General features: G+C 48.1%; 1 protein-coding gene across 2 annotated transcripts in view; it reads left to right on the top strand.

The window, feature by feature from the left end:
- The window catches only part of FHDC1 (FH2 domain containing 1), a 41,414-nt gene extending 20,717 nt beyond the window's left edge, over positions 1 to 20,697 (top strand). For both annotated transcript variants that reach the window (XM_059175297.1, XM_059175306.1), the window contains exons 5-12: positions 1,971 to 2,056; positions 2,359 to 2,459; positions 5,599 to 5,669; positions 5,770 to 5,877; positions 7,892 to 7,962; positions 9,493 to 9,610; positions 13,919 to 14,083; positions 16,243 to 20,697. In XM_059175297.1, coding sequence (XP_059031280.1) covers positions 1,971 to 2,056; positions 2,359 to 2,459; positions 5,599 to 5,669; positions 5,770 to 5,877; positions 7,892 to 7,962; positions 9,493 to 9,610; positions 13,919 to 14,083; positions 16,243 to 18,276 — 2,754 coding nt within the window. In that variant the 3' untranslated portion in view covers positions 18,277 to 20,697. The remainder of the gene's footprint in view (positions 1 to 1,970; positions 2,057 to 2,358; positions 2,460 to 5,598; positions 5,670 to 5,769; positions 5,878 to 7,891; positions 7,963 to 9,492; positions 9,611 to 13,918; positions 14,084 to 16,242) is intronic.
- The last annotated feature ends 205 nt before the right edge of the window (positions 20,698 to 20,902 follow it).

Below are 20,902 nucleotides of genomic sequence, written 5' to 3'. Positions count from 1 at the left end.
TTCAGTTACAGCTTGAGCACATGTTTAATAGAAATACCTACCAGGTTTATTTAATGTGACCTATTCTATATGCTTTAGACAGAAAATTGTGCTCTTTTCAGAAGCTTTGCACATGCTGAGTTGATGGTCTTAGAAAAGGGACAACCTCGCTCTGCCCCTTTCCATATATAGTGAATTGCTAAACTCTAGTTCAGAAAGGATCAGGACCTCCTACGGTTTTCTCCATTCAGCTGCTAGGTACTGACTTGAGTTTAGCTCAACCAGAAATTCCATCTGCCCCTAAGTCAAATAAACCTAAAAATGGGAAATTCAGTTTGGGGCCCTAACGGTAGAAGAAGTAATGCCGTTCTACCAATGGCTGTTTTCTGCCCATTTTTTAAAAAATGTAGTCTTAAGCATCAGACTTAAGTCTAGGGTGTCCATCGGTCCCGTGACATTTTGTATTTTCAGATTGTTGAGGTAGACACTTCAGTTTGTGGATCTTTGCAAATACTCCCTGCTCTGTGTTTTGGAGCTGTCATTTCCTATTTCTCAAGACACTGAAAAGGCATGTTATTTTTATGGGCACCCGCCATGATCCCAGGGATGGAAGAGAGTGAGCTTTAAAAGACTAATGAAAGATGGTGAGTGCTCATTGACAACAGTTAGCTGCAGAGGTGGGCTGTCTACTTTACTCGTAGTCCCAAGGTTCAATTTACCGGAAAGTATTCTTGTTGCAAGACGCTCTACGACAGTTGCAAGTAGTAGAAAAGTTCCCACCACCGGGCTGGTCCCGTTCTCCACGTGGTGGAGGTGCTGATTTGCTCTGATGCAGTGTGAGAACTTTCTCTTTGCTTCCATCCCCTACTGCTAGCTGTTCGGCTGTATTCCTGGGTCAGAACTCTTGTTTCTCTTTGCTGCGGTTAAAAGGATAACGTTGAGTTGAGTTGAATTTTTTACAAGAGTAATCCATGTTCATACAGACATTTTAGGACACAAAAATGAGCAGCAGAAGAAAAATAATAAACCTGTCACCTTGTGTAGGTAGGGGGAGGACATTCTAGTCTTTCCCCCCACACCTGTGGTGTGTGTATGGAGAACGGGGGTCGCGGTGGGTGCCTCTTGTAAAATTTCTAGAAATGGGATCTGAATGTACCTTGCTTTATTTCCTGGTCATTTTCAAAGGGGAGGTCTTGACATTGACCCCTCAGCTGCTTAAGCCCTGTTCCTTTTTCTCTTCCCACTGGACAGCCTGTGTGTTCTTTTTTTTTTTTTTTTTTTTTTTTAAAGATTTTATTTATTTATTTGACAGAGAGAGAGATGACAAGTAGGCAGAGAGGCAGGCAGAGAGAGAGGGAAGCAGGCTCCCCACTAAGCAGAGAGCCCGATGTGGGACTCGATCCCAGGACCCTGAGATCATGACCTGAGCCGAAGGCAGCGGCCCAACCCACTGAGCCACCCAGGCGCCCCAGCCTGTGTGTTCTTGCAGCCGCTTGGTGTGAGGCTGTTCTGTGTGGAGGGGGGATTTGGCCACAGAAAGGTCTGTTAGCCCTCCCCCAGTCCGAGTACTTTATATCCAAAATATCCAAAATATTGAGATTTTTTTTCATTAGGGACCTAGAGGACCTAGTGTCCTCCTCCTCCTCCCAGTGATCTCCTTTCCAGATTGTAACTTACAGAACATTTCCATCCTTAGAACTGACCCTTCCCTTGAGGACTCCTATGTCTCTGATTCTCCAGACAGTCTGAGGTTATTTATACCCACACACATGGCACAGCTCTTCTTCTCATTTGTCTGGTTTCTCTTTCAAAAAAACATAGTCCTTGTGATTATTTCCTTTTCTGTCTTTTCTTGGGTCTACATTTTTATTAATTTGAATTTAGTCCTGAAATCTTACTTTCTTACAGGGATTCTAAGATGAAATTTAAAATAATGTTACATTTTAATCACAAGTTATTTTCTTTTTCTCTATTCTCTGTTTATCTTTTAGATAAAGAAATTGAAAACATTTAGTGGAGATGTGTCCAAGCTGTCCCTGGCGGACTCCTTTCTGCACTACTTGATTCAGGTGCCAAAGTAAGGATTGTCCATCACTGTTCCTCACAGAGAAAGGGTTTAAAATCAGTGACATCAAATGCAACAGTTTTACTTTTTTTTTTTTTCCAAGACTTTATTTATTTATTGGATAGAGGGAGACACAGCAAGAGAGCAAACACAAGCAGGGGGAGGGGGAGAGGGGTAGGCAGGCTTCCCGCTGAGCAGGGAGTCCGATGGGGAGCTCGATCTCAGGACTCTGGGATCGTGACCTGAGCTGAAGGCAGACACTTAACCCACTGAGCCATCTAGGTGCCCCTACAGTTTTACTTTTTATGTTTCAGCTATTCACTTCGGATTGAAGCCATGGTGCTAAAGAAAGAATTTTTACCTTCGTGTTCTTCTCTATACACAGACATAACAATTCTAAGAACCGCAACTAAAGGTAAGTGACCACGTGAGGCTTCATGTAATTTGTTTTTATTAATTTTGGTGGGAGCACTTTATTTTAGTTTTTATTCTTTTTAGTACGCTTTCTTCTCCTGATTTTTAAAATCAATTTATTTCTTTTTTTTTTTTTAAAGATTTTATTTATTTATTTGATATAGAGAGAGAGATCACAAGTACACAGAGAGGCAGGCAGAGAGAGAGGGGGAAGGAGGCTCCCTGCTGAGCAGAGAGCCGGATGCAGGACTTGATCCCAGGACCCTGAGACCATGACCTGAGCCGAAGGCAGAGGCTTTAACCCACTGAGCCACCCAGGCTCTCCTAAAATCAATTTATTTCTTATTAAAATAAATTTTTTAAAAGATTTTATTTATTTATTTGACAGAGAGAGATCACAAGCACGCAGAGAGGCAGAGAGAGGAGGAAGCAGGCTCTCTGCTGAGCAGAGAGCCGGATGCAGGACTTGAACCCAGGACCCTGAGACCATGACCTGAGCCGAAGGCAGCTGCTTAGCCCATTGAGCCACCCAGGCGCCCCTAAAATCAGTTTATTTTTTAATGCCAGTGTAGTTCACACACAGTGCTCTCTCAGTCTCAGGTGTACGATGCAGTGATTCAGCAGTTGCCCCCGGCACTCGGTGCTCATCACGAGAAGTGTACTCTCCATCCCCTTCACCTCTCTGCCCCATCTCCCATCCCCCACCCACCTCGCCCCTTGACCACCAATTTGTTCTTTAGAGTCCAGTCTGGTTTTTTGGTCTGTCTTTTTTCTTTGTTTTTGTTTCTTAAATTCTACATATGGGCAAAATCATAGAATTTGTCTTTCTCTGACTGACTTATTTTTCTCAGCATTATACCATCTAGATCCCCCCATATCGCTGCAAGTGGCAAGGTTTCATTCTTTTCTGATGGCTGAGTATGATTCCACTGTGTATATACACCACCTCTTCTTTACCCATCCATCCATTGATGGACACTTGGGCTGCTTCCGTAATTTGGCTACTGTAAATAATGCCCCAGTAAACATAGGGCTGCATGTATCCCTTTGAGTTAGTGTTTTCATATTTTGGAGGTAAATACCCAGCAGTGGAATTACTGGATCGTGTGGTCATTCTATTTTGAATTTTTTGAGAAACCTCCATACTGTTTTCCATGGTGGCCGCAGCGGTCTGGTAGCATGTTCTTTTTAAAAAAAAAAAACTGTTGAGTTGAAATGAAAAATGTGAAATCCTAATTCTGCTACACCCTAAAAAGGGAAATGAGATTATTACGTGGGATGACAGACAGTTAAGGCTTATTTCCATTTACTTTCCTCCCTAATTAATTAATTGATTAATTGACCAATCCATTAATTAGCATAGTAACCTCCCATAAAAGAAGATTTCTTTCATCCCCAGCTTCAGAGTAAACCTTGCTGGTTGTAGCTAGCTCTTGTTCCTCTCCCAGGTCAGCTTTCCTTGTGCATGCTGTGTGTGTGTGTGTGTGTGTGTGTGTGTGCGCACGCGGGCACACACAAACCCTGGGCACTTAGGCCGGCTGCATCCTCCCTCATCCTCTGGCCTCTGGTGTCCAGGCCTGCTTTTTCAGCAGCATTCCTCCTTTCCTCCTGACTCCTCCTGGGCATCTCCAGTGCGCCCTTCTGCAGGTTCCTGATGGTTCTGCTCTGTGTCTTTTCCCACCTGCTTCCCCTCAAGTCTCTAACTCCTGGTGGGCTGTTTGTGTTTGAGAGGGGTGAGTGGGTCGTTTCCATTTCTTTGAAAGACTTGCCGGCCCAGGTAGACTCCTTGGAATTGCTCTCTTGCCTCCCTCCAAAGCAATGGGGTTTTGCCCTCAGGCATGTATGGCGCTGAGCAAGCAGGCCTAGCCCAGTTGTGGGCACCCCTCATCTCCACGGCAGCGTCTCCGGTGCTCCCCATCCCTCACATCCTTCTGGGTTCCACGTCCAGTGCCAGCCCGATTTCCTCTGGGTTGTTTTCTGGATTTCTAGGCATTGTAGAGCTGTTGATTCCTACTTGATTTTCCTGTTCCGTTGCTCTGGCCCATAGTGAGATAAAGTTATGCTCTTCAGCCCCATCGTATTTTCTTCCGTTTTAGAGAGGAGTCTCAGAATTCAGGGCGAGGGTTCTTCTTTCCATAGGGCGGCCTATTAAAATTTCTTCCCACGCACACCAGGGCTGTTGCAGCAACTTTGGAAGGGCCGTTCCTCCTGTTCACATCGAGATGGAATAGTTCTTGTAGTGAGCCATGCAAATTTGTGGGCACGGCAGAAACATTTCTTATCTGGTTAACCTTCAGATACTGGCCTTCTTAGATAACGTAATATAGGCAGTGATCCAAGTGTAATTTTTTGAAAGTAATACCACACGTAATGGAGAATATGAAGTTAACAAAATCATAGATAGCTTTTTATTATCTATATATACTGTAATTTTAAGAATCGTCAAACTTTGCTTTTAGCTTTTGACATACATTAATAATTTTTAATAATGTTAATTTGCATAGATGTGTGTACAAAAGCTGCTATGTTTAAAGAACTAATCTAAAGATCTATTACAATGAAAGCTCCTTTATAGACCTTAAGCCAATCCAAATGAAATTTGTAGATTTGAATAAAGTGGACTGAGTCTCTGGGTGCCTGGCCCCTAAGGGTAGATGACTTTGCAAGTCATTTACATGTCATCCCAGCCTGTTTATTTTTTTTATCTCCTCATAGCTCGTGGACTAAGCAAAATGTTGCTCTCTGTTAGTTTCCATCTTCTATAAATATAATCTTGAAGGCTAGTGGATAGAAAGGAAAAAAAAAAAGAATTGCTAAGAAAGAGGTTGTTCCTATAACACAGTGCTCTGCTTTTCATAAGGCCTTTGCATTTTCCATGCCTTGAAGATGTTCCTTATTGAAGTGTTTTGTGATACACTGAAGCATCATATCTATCAATTCCCAGTTAAAGACTAGGACACGGATTGCCAGTAGCAAATGACGCATTAGATACACCACAGAATGTGCGGCTTGATTTGTTTTTTCCGGTCTTAATACGTGGTTTAGGGTCAGAGCTTGCTTCAGGCCCTCTTGAACTTGGCTGTGGTGGCTCTCTTTGTGCACTGAAGCTCAAGGTCCTGTGGTGTGTTCTTTTTTGACAGAGCTGATGCTGTGTGAGGAGCTACATTCAATATTACACTTGGTGCTACAGGCAGGGAACATCATGAATGCAGTAAGTAAAATTAAAAAAAAATAAGATGTTGTGATTCTAAGTTTATTTGCCCGTCTGAAGATATGCGTATATATTTTTTCTTCTGATTTGTCTTCTTTAGGGAGGGTATGCTGGCAATGCAGTAGGATTTAAACTGTCTTCTTTGCTCAAATTGGCAGACACAAAAGCAAATAAACCTGGGATGAATCTTCTGCACTTTGTTGCACAGGTATGGGGAAGTGGGAATTCAGAGAGAGAGAGAGAATGAATGTGAGTCCTCGCTGGGGAGTTTTTTCCCAGGTATTAGGTGGCATCCCACAGAGACAGGAGAGGACCAGGTGGGCTCCATGAAGGTTCTATTTGCAGAAGCACCCTGCAACTTCCTGAGCTGAGCTGACCAATGCCTGGGGGTGTAGGCTAGGAGGGAAGTAGAGAGGTTGGGGAGAGGCAGGGTCAGGGTTGGTGAGTCAGGGTTGGTGAGGCCCGATTAGGAAGGATCCACGTCCTAAATACTGAGGAATCTGGATTCATGCGTTAGCAGTGGGGAGCCAGTGGAAGTCGGAGCCCAGCATAATGGCCTGGCCAGGTTGGCTTTGTTTTTCAGAAAATAAGGCACTGTGGGGGATAGGCTAGAGTGGAGAGAGAACTGGAAATGGGGCCCCTCTTGGCAGAAGATGGCTCTCTGATGGTTTGGAAAGAGAGAGCTGAGTCTTGGAGTCTCGGCCACAGGGACGGAGGGCAGAGGCCTGGGTGCTGAGACATTCCCAGCGTTGGGCTGACTAGATTTGTGGCTGGTTATGTGTAGAGAGTGAGGGAGCCCAGAACAGTGAAAAGGATCGCTTCCGTTTGTTCCCCTTTGTGAACTCTGAGGCGGGCTACCTTGTGACAAGCATGCGCTTGGTGTCCTCACCCTGGCTGTCACCTCCGATTCTGGCTGGGGCTCTGGGATACCAAAACAACCAGTTACAAAGTGAAAAAGTCTGTCTGTTGTTACATTATCTCAAATTACGAATTGTACCACTTTTGTTTTTCCTTCATTGGATCGTCTTTGTTGTTTTGATAGCCATCACGTAGATGTAGCTGTAAGCTAGGGAGGAAGCTGGGCCAGCTTCCAGTGTGAGCTTCAGGACAGGACAGAACTGGGATTTTGATTTGTCTTTTGTTAGCTGTCCTTCCTCAGACAAGTTCCTTAAACGTTAAGACCCTCAATTTCTTCCTCTAATCATGGGGCTAGTGATCCTTCCAAACAGGTAACCAAGAGGGCTGAAGGGGATAATTCCATAAACTGCTTGCTTTAGTGTTCGGCCCCTAGTACGTGCTCCATAAATAACACACGTAATTATTACTGCATTCTTCAGAAGACAAAGGACATGTTGAACTCAGGACTCATTTAATACGTTGATTTTTCAGGACACTGAAAGCAGACAATGTGTTCCATATCCCGTGGGTCTTACAGCGAGTCTTCCGTCGGTCCCTTTATTTTATTTATTTATTTTTTAAAGCTTTTATTTATTTATTTGACAGACAGAGAGCACAAGTAGACAGAGTAGCAGGCACAGGAAGAGGGAGAAGCAGGCTCTCTGCTGAGGAGGGAGTCGAATGTGGGGCTCAATCCCAGGACCATGGGATCATGACCTGAGCCAAAGGCAGACGCTTAACAACTGAGCCACCCAGGTGGCTCTCTGTCAGTCTCTTTAGATCCGTGGAGCCAGGTGCTCTGTGTCACTTGGTCCTTACCCATGGGGGGATGTTTCCAGAGCTGGTAATTGCTCCCTTGGTATCCACCTTCCTTGTGTCCCCTGAACAGGTGAAGAATCCAAAGGCCTCTGTGGCTTGTGCACCATCGGCTTAAACCCAGTTTGCAAACTGGTTTAACCGCTGTAGGCATCTTGTCACTTAAAGGCACCCTCGCAGGTATGGGTGGTATTTAAGGAGGATGTATTGGATTCTCACAGCAACAATGGGCCCTGCTAAGCCACCACCCACCTCCATTGAGTTTGTGTGCCCATGAGTTGTATTTCACGTCAGGATCGGTTGCTCTGGGAAGTTAAATATATCTGGAGAGTAGGGAAGTTCTGGTAAATCTTACTAACTGAGGAATACAAGAGTTCACGTTTCACTGAGTTGCTTTGAATAATATATCAAGCATAAAAACAAGAACTTTAAAGTCCCTTTCAGTCTTGGGATAATCATTTCCTTCCAGTTTTACACATACAGTAGAGAAAATTCTGTTTTCATTCTAGGAAGCCCAAAAGAAAGATGCCATTCTTCTAAACTTTTCTGAAAAATTGCACCATGTTCAGGAGGCTGCTAGGTAAGCGAAGAAGACTTAAAGTGAATTCTGAGAATTCACGGTTTTGTTTCAAATGACCTTTTAGATTGATTGATTGATTTGAAAAAGAGGGCAAAAGCATGAGCAGAGGGGGTGGGGGTGAGGGAGAGGCAGGCTCCCTGCTGAGCAGTGAGCCTGACATAGGACTTCATCCCAGGATCCTAAGATCAGGACCTGAGCCAAAGGCCGACATATAGTCGACTGAGCCTCTCAGGTGCCCCTAAACTACTTTTTAAGAAACTGGTGAATATTTTATAACTTTAAAACATTTTATAACTTTAAAGAGTTTTGTCTTGTTGAAATTTCAGACCTCCCTTTTATTTGCTCACAGAGGTGTGTGTGCACTTTTGGAATTTGGGGGTTTTGAAAAATTAATCTGTATTTTTAATTAAAAAAACACCACTGTAGTCGTTTCCAATGAATATCATCAGTGTAAAAACAATATGGATTAAGAACTTCAAATCCCTCCACACCCAAAGACAGAGCTCAAACAGCACAGCCTCTTACCTTGGGAGTTGGTATACATCAGTCAAACTTGAGGGCCAGTTCCTTGTAGAATCTAACATGGTACGTTTATTTTCTATTGCAATTGGAACCATCCCAAGGGCTGGGAAAGGATTTCGTTTTAAATTAGTCACACAGCCTCACAGAGAAAGTATCTACCAGACATAAGGCTGTGTTTACCTCACTTTAATTTGCTGCTGATCCCAGTATAGGTGTGCATTTTAATGGGGCTCTAATCTGTGTACACGAGCGCTTTTGAGTTCCATGTTTTTTTAATTTATACTACATATCCCTGTATCCAGTGGTATATGTTCAATAACCAGCTTTCCTGGAAAGAAGTCCTTGTTTGTAGCACTTGCTGATTTCCATGGTGTGCATACTGCTACCGTGGCAGATTCAAGCCACTGGTGTGGCCTCATTGAGTGAGGAGTTGGGAGGGGTGCCCACGCCCACAGTGGCCTCTCACAAGCCGGCTCCAATGAACCACTTCCAGTCCTGTGCTTGCTATCTGAGTGATTATATCTGATTATAAGAGCTATGAACCCGATGCAGAAATACACCAATCATAGCTCTTCAAGCCAAGCCCTGTCATTGGCCAGTGTCTCAGTGTTACTGACTGTGAACATCTTACCACAGATGACATGTCTTTCCCAAAGTGAGCTTATTAGGCCAAAGTTGTGAACAGTTCATAGTTTCCATTTACAGAATTTCATATTCTCTCTTCTCCCCCAAAGAATGAGCATCTTATAAGATATAAACTGTTCTGGTTTGAATTTCTAGAAGAAATTAGTGTGGTAATATTTTTTTCTCTGTCTAGTATAGAAATCTACTAATACAGAAATAAACCGTTACATTTTTGAGCTGACATTTCTGGTCAGAGTTAGCTGGGGAAGAGTTAGTTAGGGAAGTTTAGCTAGATGTGTGAAAATAGAGTTTGTGAAATATAATGTGAAAATAAAGTTCGTTTGGCTTCCCTGCACCACCTGCTCACTCTTCCCCTTCTTGTAGATTATCTCTGGATAACACGGAAGCAGAACTGCACTCACTCTTCATCAGGACGAGATCTCTGAGGGAAAACATTCAGCGGGATGGTGAACTCTGTCAGCAGATGGAAGATTTCCTGCAGGTTTGTGGGCGATCGGAGTCCATCTCTCTCATTTTGACTTAGAGCTGCTCCTGCCAGGGCTGGTTCGGTCTGCAGAGCTTTGGGGAAGCAGAAGGTTCCCATTCATAATTTTTTTCCCTGGGTCAGTAGAAGGACCTCTGTATTTCAGTGCCCATTCTTTGCGCGGTTGGCTTTCTAGAAGGGGCTGTCGAATGTGGTGTGAACCAGGGGCTGGGCTCCGTTGATCACCGCGTGATCGACAGCAGCACACCGCGCTGCAGGGAACTGATAGCAGCCTAGGGAGCTAACACTTGGCAGCTGATGCCTGGCAACTCAGGTTTGGCTTCTCAGCCATGGTGTAGGAGTTTTTGCCTCCTAATCAAATCTCTGGACGGCAGAATGAAGTTCCACGGAAACCGTAGACACCTGAGAACTCGGGCTTGTTTGTTCCCTCACACGTTTTTATTAAAGAAACAAGCTACGTTTTGGCATGTTTTCTATCGAGAGCGAGAGCACACAGGAGAGCTGTGCCTATCAACACCCCAAATACATCAGCCCCACAGGGTGTGTCGGGAGCCGCTCTGAATAACATCAACAAAAAAACCAGCAGAGTGGACATGTTTGTGACAGCTCATTGTGACTCACTAATCACATAGTCTGACATACTTCTTTTATCTTCCTTATTTAAAAAAAACCAAAAAAACAAAAAAAAAACCAAAAAACCAGTGGCAGCTTTTCATGCTTTCAATCTTCAGGGGAAGTGACAGGCTACCTTAAATATCAGCGCTTCAAGCCTTGCAAGGGGGCGGCGTATGTGGCGGGGCTGCCTTTGGTGGCAGGGCTGCCTTTGGTGGCAGGAACAGTGTGCTCCGAAGGCTGTCCCACCTGAGCTTTCACTCCTTGACTTGTAATTCAGCCACCGCAAGCAAATATTACACGTTCAGCTCCCATCGGCAAACATTTCGTTGGGCTCTGGTGGGAGCTTATTTTCATTCCTAAACATGGGTTCTGTATTCTCTTTCCACTATCACCAAACGGATACTCTCTTTTACATGCACAGATTTTTCCCAGAGTGAAACCACACAGCAGACACCACCACAGAAACACCTAGCCATAGGTAAGAAAGCACTCAGCAGTGAGCACACATGAGGGAAAGCAAGAAACGGAAGGAGAAGGCCCATCCCACAGTGAGGGAGCATTCTGGATGTCTCCTTCCCTGGCTCTTATATTAAACATTCATATTTTATGCAACATAGCAGTGCAGAAAGGCATCTGATGGAAAACTGCTCTGTCCCAGCTGCAACCCCGAGTGCTCTTTCAAGGCAACCTTGTTTTAACTCTAAATGCTTCTTTCTAGGAGTCATTTTTATCTGTGTAAATGAAATGTTCCCAAGCGGCTATTTATTTTTCTTTTTTCTTTTTTAAAGATTTTATTTATTTATTTGACAGAGAGAAATTACAAGTACACTGAGAGGCAGGCAGAGAGAGAGAGAAGGAAGCAGGCTCCCTGCTGAGCAGAAAGCCCTATGTGGGGCTCGATCCCAGGACCCTGAGATCATGACCTGAGCCGAAGGCAGCGGCTTAACCCACTGAGCCACCCAGGCGCCCCTATTTTTCTTTTTTATATTCAGTTCCTTTTTAAATAGTGGAGGGAGTGTAATTCTATAAGGTAGGATAGGCTCGGGCCATGAAGGGCTCTGAAAATGGGACTGTGCTCTTAGCTACTGGGAAAGATTGAAGTTGTTTGTGGAGAAAAAAAGACAAGAACGCAGCTTTGTAAATCTGACCCTCTGGGCAAGAAAGAAGGAATAAATTGGTTTGGAACTTGGGTCTGGTGCAGGCAAGTGAGATGTGAAAAGTCGAATTTGCTAGCACAGCTGCTTGTCTCCTGTCAATTACACTTGGCTAATGTAGCTTTGGACTTTGTCATTTGGGGTCCTGACTGGGCAGAAAACTAACTTTGGCAAAAAAAAAAAAAAAAGAAAGAAAAAAGAAAAAGAAAAAACAAACCAAAAAAACCCCTCTGCTTTTGGTGATTTTCCACATCCACATTCAGAATGTCTCACTTTCCGGAGTCCTCAGGGTGACTGCAGTGCCTGTAAGTTTTTCCTTCCTGGTTCTCTCTCCATCCCCACAGGATCTAGAGATGAGACACGGGAGGTGGAGCTAAGCGCCCATGTAGGTTCTTGTCAAGAGTCCTATTTTTCTGCCGTTGAGTTATCTTTGGCTGGAATCCACCTTTCCCCCTGTGGAAGAATGACAGGCAAAGATTTATCCTTTCATGAATGCCCTTCTCTCCACAAAGAATAACAGAGCGTGAACACACACCGCCTTGGGCTACTGACTCAGATGGTTACTTTCTCTGGTATTCGGTCTCCTAAATGGTTTTGGTTTCTTTTTTTTTTTTTTTTTTTTTTAATATTTTATTTATTTATTTGACAGACAGAGATCACAAGTAGGCAGAGAGGCAGGCAGAGAGAGAGGAAGGGAAGCAGGCTCCCTGCTGAGCAGAGAGCCCGATGCGGGGCTCGATCTCAGGACCCTGAGATCATGACCTGAGCTGAAGGCAGAGGCCTTAACCCTCTGAGCCACCCAGGTGCCCCTGGTTTTGGTTTCTTACTACCTCTTGAATGTGTTTGGCGCAAGAAACGGACTTGCAAGGGGGAAAGTGTTCTGGAGTGGGAGGGAGGCGATGGGTCTCAGAGTCGCTCGTCCCTCTCCAAGCATGTCCCAGCAGCAGTTCCACTCCTTGAGGGTGGGCAGCCCATACCTTCATATTTCTGAGGCTTAGCCCTCCACTCGGAGGAAGTTTCTCAAATATTAGCCTTTTTTAAAAACATGATATTTGTGATTTATTATGTACTTCACACATTCCTTCTTCATATAAGCCTTGTTCCCCAGCGGAACAGAAAGTAACATGAGACTTGAGTGTGATCCTAAATATTCAGTCTCCACGGGCCTGTGGCTCCGCTCCTCGAAGCGGCTGCTGCCTCATTTCAGCTCAACAGTGAATGTCACACGCTGCTGTCGGGGAAGGGTCCTTGTGCGTCTCATAGCTCCTCAGCCTGAAGAGGTTGGGGGCCCACCAGAGGAAAGCACTCTTCTTTCATTTCTGCTTCCTTGTGGTGGTGGAACCTGAATCAATATCTTTTTTTTTTAAGATTTTATTTATTTGAGAGAGAGAGAGGAGTGAGAGGGAAAGAGCATGAGCAGGGGGAGGAGCAGAGGGAGGGGGAGGAGCAGAGGGAGAGGGAGAAGCAGGCTCCCTGCTGAGTAGGGAGTCTGATGCGGGGCTCGATCCCAAGACCCTGAGTTCATGACCTGAGCCGAAGGCAGATGCTTAACCTTAGACTGAGCCACCCGGGTGCCCCAATGCCCTAATCTGTGGAGGTACTGGAGCTTTGTTCTCAAAGGATTAGGAGAAAGTGAACACGAGAAGTGGATGGACTTGTAGGATGTAATAGTAAATAACCATCGGGACTCCTCAGAATCTCCTGGGGGTTGTAACAAAATATTAGTGGTAGTGGGGCACCTAGGTGTCTCAGGTGGTTGAGCATCTGCCTTTGGCTGAGGTCATGGTCCCAGGGTCCTGGGATGGAGCCCCACGTAGGGCTCCCTACTCGACGGGAAGCCTGCTTTTCCCTCTCCCACTCCCCCTGCTTGTGTTCCCTCTCTTGCTGTGTCTCTCTCTGTCAGATAAATAAAATCTTTTAAAAAAATATATTAGTGGTAGTTACACCTTAGGCATACTGAATTGCATGAGTTCTGTACAAGCAGAGACTGTGGACAGTGCTTCTGAGCTGGCTTGGATAAGCACCCTGGTTAAGTAGCCTTGGCTGGGGCATGTGTCTGGGCGCAGGAGCTTCCCTCCTGTGGGGGTGATCCTGACCCTGACACAGGTCATTTGAGGTGAGGTTTAAACTCCCTCTCAATAGCTTGTCCATACAAGGGCCTTCTGACATCCCGAAGGCCAGTCTCTAAGACTCACTTTTCAGAGAAGGAAGAACAGATGCAGAATGAGTTTTCCTCCATCAAACCAGTTCTTTACACCTATGTCATTTTTCAGTGACCATTTCTTCAGCGGCCTTCTGTAGAGGAAAGCTCTTTTTAGTTTTTTGGGTGGCCTCCAGGTCTCACACAGAAGTTCACCTTGCTTCCCTAGGGCTTTGTTTGGGTTGAAATAATTTCCTTTTGGCTCGGAGGGCGTTAGACTTGCGGTCAACTTTCCCCTTTCCCGAGACCTGAAGCTGAACCCGGGAGCGCAGACGGCGCGCGCCACGCCACCTCGGCTGCCTGTTTCCTTCAGCGTGTGCTTGTGTTTTCCCGCAGTTTGCTGTGGAAAAGCTGACAGAACTGGAGCGCTGGCAGCAGGAGCTCCAGGACGAGGCCCACACCCTTATTGATTTTTTCTGCGAAGACAAAGAAACCATGAAACTGGACGAGTGCCTTCAGATATTTAGAGACTTTTGTGTCAAATTCAACAAAGCGGTTCAGGTATGGCTGATGGCATCTCCCTTGTTTTCTGAGTGGTGTGGAGTTTCAGTTTTCCTCATCCAGACCCAGCCCTCTGCCCTTGGCAGAAAGACGGTTCGGCACTTCCACGGTTTCAGGGAAGGCTGGTGTGGGCCGCACCGCCGGGCTCTCGGTTGGGATTCGTCTGGCCTCCTCGGCGGCTGTACTGCTCGCACCAACACTGGCTTTGATGCCCCGAAAGCATTGTGTTAGTCACGTTTATTTATGATGGCAGCCCTGATACTAACAAATCTCTTTGAAGGCCCTGAACGTCTTCCTCATCACCCCCACCGCTCCCAGGAAAGAATTTCCTCTTTCACGGAGACCTGTGTTGCAGTGGGAGGATGGGAAGGCCCTCTCTCACCTGTTTCAAGCACCACGGCCATTGCCAGGCGGCTGGCACCATGGGGACCATGCTGTGTCCTCAGCCAGAGCTGGCTTCAAAGTTCTCCAGTAGTTAGGAGTCTCCTGCTGACAGGGACACAGCGGCATTTCTTGCCCTTTGACCTCCAGTTCCAGGAGTCTCTGAGTTCAGTGTAGGAGCCAGAGAACTCTGGGTTGCTTGGCTTTGCAAGTACAACTTTTCATCTGTCAGTTAAAAACAAAACAAGATCCCTTCACTTCAGATGGTGAGGAGGAGCTAAATACTTGTGCCTTATTCCTTTTTCTGTATTTAAAAGCAGGCTTGCCCGCAGCTGAGTTTGAGTTCTCAAGCCCTCTTTTCTCTCTGCAGTTAAGTGAAGGAGGCTAAGCCTGCAGCCACGTTTCCTCTCCCTTGTCCAAGCAGTGAGCTCAGCAGTGGGAGGTGGTTGTGGGAGGCAGAGGCCAAATTGGCTCTTTCTGAGGCTCTCACTCCGTGTCAGAATTTGGCAGGCCCAAGAGGCCACCTGCGTGATTCTTTGGGTCCAGCTGTCCTGAGCTCCAGAAGCTGGCCCCACTCCCATCCCCACTCCGGGCAGCCTTGGAGGAGAGGGCCTGGGGGACCTGGGACACTGGAAAGGCCAAGCCAGAGAAGAAGGAGGGGCTGTGCATCCCCAGCCAGAGCCTCACAGAAACTTGGAAGGGAAATCCACCATTTGAGGAAACTAATGTTTGAGTAAAAAGTGCTATCAGTAACAGATTGGGGTTGTGGGATCCACACATTTAGGTGACACAAATATATTAATAAGTTTTCTAAAGATGTTTTATTAGAGAGATCACACATGTGCACGAGTGGTGGAGGGGCAGAGGCAGAGGGAGAAGCCAACTCCCCCTGAGCGGAGCAAGGAGCCCGATGTGGGGCTCGATCCCAGGACCCTGGGACCATGACCTGAGCCAAAGGCAGACGCCTAACCAACTGAGCCACCCAGGTGCCCTACAAATGTAGTTAGAGTGCACAGCCAGGTGGTAAAGTGTGCTTTAGTATGTGCGTTTGTTCTGGTTTGGCTTTGTCGGGGGAGGGCTGGGTACTTAGAGCAGGGCGAAGGGTGGTGGAAGGATTTGTAAAGCAAATCCTCCTGTCTGATTGTGGGAGCGGGATGGGGCATGAGGGACAGAGCCATCCTGGCATCTCTGGGGTTTCCTTACCAGGGAGCGTTCAGAGAGCAGAGATTTGACTGGTGTCTCTTCATATCTTGGGTATATACTTACACATCCAAGCCATTAAGTAGAATGTGCTGCACGTGTGTGTGCATGTGTAGCTGTATGCAACACAGAAGCAACAGGGAGGTATGGTCTCAGGCTCCTTTTTTTTTTTTCTCTCTCTCTCTGCCCTTGACTAAATAGCCTTTTCCTGTAAGTCTTTGCTATCTTGCCCTACTTAGAAGCCAAGCTGGGTTCCCTCGGAGTTGAGGTGGCAGGCATGTGTGGAATCACAGCCCACACTTAAGGGACAGTGCCTTGGCCAGAAAGCTGTAAGTTGGGTCCACGGATCCAATGAGAACCTTACGTTGGTCGGGTCCTCTCCAGGCAGCCTTGGGAGAGCTAGCCCTCTCCACACCCACCTTCTTGCAAACATGCGATTGTCTTGGGGAAGTTTGGGACCCAGGCTGTCCTTCATACCTGTTTCTTGAGGTCTTAAGGCAGGCAAAGGCAACTGTGGAATTGCACACAGGTCCCACAGGTCTAATGCATTTTGGGGCTTCTCTCTACCCCTGCCTCAGGACAACCAGGACCGGGCAGTGCAGGAGCTGAGGAGGCTGCAGCGGCTGAAGGAGCTGGAGCAGAAGCGTTGCTCCTGGGCGGCTGGGGAGCTTGGGGCGTTCTGCCGGAGCAGCAGTGAGAACGACGTGGAACAGCTGACTAAGAAGGGCGCGGAAGACCTGTCCCCCTTCCTGCAGCCCAGGCCCGTCAGCCCCTCCTACCGACCTCCCAACACACGCCGCTCCCGCCTTTCCCTGGGCACGTTTGCAGACCGGGAGCTGCTGACCTTCCTGGAGTGTTCCACCGACAGCCCCGAGGAGTCCAGCAAATTCAACAGCTTGCCCCGGAGCAGCACCCGGCAGGCCCGGCCCACGATGGCCTGGTTGGAGCCTGGAGACCGGAGAGCCCAGGACCCCAGGGGAGCACAGACACCACAGGTCTCAGAGGGCGAGCGGGGGGCCCCCGAGCCACCCTCATCTTGGCAGAGCCAGCAGCTCCTGGCCCCCAGGCCTGAGGACCCCAAACCCCCTATCCCCCGAGTTCGGCGCAGTGGGGTGGGCATCCTCCGAAAGAGGAATAGTGAGCCGGTGGGCCTCGGCCCGGCCCGGTCCCCTCCACTCTCCCCATTGGCTCTGGGGATTAAAGAGCATGAGCTGGTGACAGGGCTGGCTCAGTTCGACCTTCAGGGATCCAAGAGCCCAGAGGAGGTGTCCCGATTGACCCTGAATGACCTCAGTCCCGTGGAGCTGGGGTCTCTGGGGGATGGGAGCGTGCAGTCCCTCGGTGCCAGCCATGAGGGCCTGATGCCTGTGGACACCGGTGTCCCGGGTGGTCTCAGCCCAGCCTTGGAAGGGGACGGGACTGCCCCTGAGGATCCTAGCAGCAAGGCTGTAGTATCTGTGGGCAGCAGTGACCCTGACAGCAAAGACCCTGGGCCTCTGTTCTACATCTCCGATGCCACCGACTGCTCACTGACCCTGGACTGCTCGGAGCCGGGGGAGGTGCCCGGGGCGGATGGCTCCTTGTCCTCTGGCGCTGGGGAGACGGGCAGCCAGGTCTCCTCTCACCCCACTTCCAGCTCCCTCGGGGAGGCTTTGGCTCCAGTCTCTGGGAAGAGCCAGCCCTCCTGCAAGGACAGCCTTCCCAAGGACAGACCCGCCAAAGGGAAGGATGTGACAGCACCGAAGAGAAGCTCCCTCAAAGAGGCGTCTCCGGGGACCTCGAAGCCCGCCAGTGTCCGGCGGAGCCAGGGGTCCCAGGGGGCGGTGCCCAAGCCGGTGAGGACCTTGACCGCCTCTGAGAGTGAGAGCATGCGCAAAGTCGTGCCCATCTCCAGGTCGAGCCGCGGCTCGGTGGGCTGGAAGCGGCCCCCTCGGGAGATCCCCAGCAGCACAGACGCGCCGTGGTCCCGCCGGAGCTCCGTGCGGGGGACCTCAGACGTGTCGCCCAAGCGGTCCTCTGCGGGGGCAGCAGCGGGGGCGGAGGAACAGAGGCTGGCGAGGGTGAGCGGCGGCTCCGGCAGCGTTAGGTCGGGGAAGGACCCCCCCCTGCAGCAGAAGGGCTCTCTCAAGAAGCCCAGCGCCAAGCCCCTCAGGAACGTCCCCAGGCAGAAGCCCGACGAAAACAAGACCTGCCGCTCCAACTCCCAGGAAGAGATCCCCGAAGAGGAGCCCAAGGCCCCGCCGGCCCCCAGCGTCCCCCGCACCCCGCCCCCTGTGCCGAGCTTTGCCCGAAACACAATTGCCTCCTCCTGTCGGTTCATGAGAGCGGATTCCTCTCCTGTGGCCAAAGCCCCCGGCATCACTCGGACGGTTTCCCAGCGTCAGCTGAGGCCCAAGGGTGGCCCTGAGGATGCTGCCCCCAAGGACAGCAGCACCCTGCGGCGGGCCAGTAGCGCCCGGACCCCTAAAAAGTGTCCAGAGTCTCCTGGAGCTCCCAGTGTCAACACAGAGGCCCCTGGGAAGGGCCGGGGGGCTGGGGAAAGGGCCTCCCTCAGACTGAGAAACTCCGATCCGACCACGCTAGGGAAAATGCTCGATCCCTTACGGAAGTGAAGTCTGATCGTGAGGACTGACTCCTGGGAAGGGACGGCACTGCATGTCCTTGTTCCGCATAAAGTGATCCACGCGTGCCGCCGGCTAACGCGCATGTCGCCAGAGGTGAGGTCCGGGAGGCCTGTGGACCGCCACCGGCTGCGCTGACGTCTACTGTAAAGTCCCAAGTCTGGGCAGCTGCCCGCTACACTTCACGGCTGGCATCTCCCTCCCACACCCTGGAGGAACCCCCTCCCCTCCATGAAGATGTGTAAGCTGACAGTCTTCCTTACAGAGTTTAAAAAAAAACTGGCCAGTTTTTATATGTCAAGCTTATTTTTAAATATTATAAAAATGAAGTCATTTAGTTTCTTTTGCAGAACGAAATGCCTCCTAGGAAAAAGAGACAAAACCCTGAACAAGAAGACATTTTTATTTTCCTGTGTTTCCTGGTCTCAGGGTGCCTTCCACCTGCCCACACCCTGTCCATTGCTGGCAGCCGGACTTCTCTGCAAGCCCTGGGTGTTCTGTGATTGGCACCATCTCCCTGAAGGCACTCTGCCTCGCTCACCTCTCCGTGTGTGACTCTGGGTGAGGGTTTGCGTGTGAGCAGGAGGGGAAGTGAGACCGGTGGATAGAAATCGGATGCTCTCCTGTGTTCAGCGCGGGCACCAGGGCAGTGCATTTCCTGCAGACGAACAGCAGCCCCTGGCAGAAGCGGGATCTCCCCAAACTTAGAAGGGCCATATCTTAATGGAGAGGCATCAGGGGCACTTCAGCTGAGCACACCTTTCCCTTCTGTGTTTTCCCATTTGTGTCTCTGTTCTGAAACTGAGTGAAGGCTGCTAGGACTTGGGTTCGCTCTAGTTACAGGGAAGAATAAACCCTTCTGTGTCCCAGTCTTGTCCCTCCCTCCTCTCTCTGCCCGCAGCCAGCCCTTCCTTCCCTTGCTAACCCGACGTGGAGCCTGGACAGGCTGTGTATCTGTCACTGATGATACTTCCTAACGCTGACATGTCTCCTTCTGTAAAGTGGTTTTTAAATCCCGAGAAAAACCAAATCGCAGACCAAAACAAAACAACCCCCCCCCTTTCCAATTTTATATAATCAGGAAAATCTTGAAAAAAAAAAAAAAGGCTTTATTCAAAAGAAGAAAATATGTACTGTTTCTACTCACTGCCCATTTCACAGCTTCCTTTTGAGACTAATTAGGGATTGAGGGGATTCTTGAAACTTTCTTGTTATTTAAAGTTGCTTCCTGCCTTTTCTCACTTTGGGTCACTTATTGAAACTTTAGTGAAACGTTATTTTAGACCCAACAGTGGTAGATGGATTTCAGGGAATCCACGTGCTTGATGTTACAATCTTCCTGCTGTAGAATGTTGCCTTCCATCCAAATAAATGGAAACTCTGAGCTTCCATACGTCGGCTATATTGAAATGGCAAACTTCATGGCTAAAAAGTAAGGCACTTGGCCACAAAACTTCTTATAAAAATGGCCTTAGGTAGCTATTTCCTGGGCCCCACAAAGATGGTTATGGGAATCCTGCACTGTTTTTTACCATCTCAAAAAGCCCGAGAAATCATGTATTTAACCATGCAGATAACAATGTCCAAAACATAAGGCCCGTGGGTGGGTGGAAATGGATGAAAGAGATCAAAAGTTGGTGGGTAGTGGGGCACCTGGGTGGCTCAGTTGGTTAAGCAACGGACTCGTGATTTTGGCTCAGGTCGAGATCTCAGGGTTGTGGGACGAGCCCTGCATTGTCCTCCATGCTCAGCACAGTCCACTTGCGATTCTCTCGTCCTCTCTCTCTGCCCCTCTCTTCATTCCTAAAGTAAATCAGTCTTAAGCAACAAAAACAGAAGTTTGTGGATAGTAATGGGGTCAGGACCCCCACATAGGACCCTGTCCGTGCCCTGTCGCTGATGCTATGTGACTTTGGTCAATCACTCCTCCTCCCTCAGCCTCTGTTTCCCAGTCTTCGGAAGTGGGCGCATGGCCTCAGTGGTAGTTTCTAAGGGTCCCTCCAGCTCCCAAGATTTGAGTCATTTTAAACAACCGAGGACCCATTTGCCCCAGGACCAGCTTTTCGGAACCGACCTCCAGCACCTGCATAGCAGAGGCCTCCTGTCAAAGGCCTGCTCAAAAGAAAGCACCTTCAGAACTTGCTGTTGCTTTGGAATCTAATAAGCTGAGTTTCTTGAGAAGCGGTGTTTTACTTAGCCCTGTGGACCCTATGTGTATGCATCTGTATGAGCAGGTGATCATTCTATTACCTTTTATTGGTAGTAAGCTTTGAAAAATAATTTAAGTATATAATGGAGAAATGTAAATAAATTTCTATATAAATTTGTTTAAGATGAACTGAATGTATTTAAAGGTCCATTTATATGTTCTTTTATGTAACATGTAGTTTAATAAAGTTCCTGTTTATGGGAGTTTCTGTTTTATCCTCAGCTTACTCTGTTGATGTATGCGCGCGCGCGCATGTGTGTGTGTGTGTGTGTGTGAGAGAGAGAATGAGAGAGAGAGAGAGAGATCGGTCCTGGTGGAAGAATACATAATTTCCTGCACACAGAAAGGCCCAGACGCAGGAGGGACAGCAGGTTTGAGATACAGTGGTCTTGTCCTCAGAAGGCACAA

Source organism: Mustela lutreola, chromosome 1 (assembly GCF_030435805.1).
Source record: "Mustela lutreola isolate mMusLut2 chromosome 1, mMusLut2.pri, whole genome shotgun sequence".
NCBI lineage: Eukaryota > Metazoa > Chordata > Mammalia > Carnivora > Mustelidae > Mustela > Mustela lutreola.
This window is presented reverse-complemented; position numbering and strand designations above follow the sequence as displayed.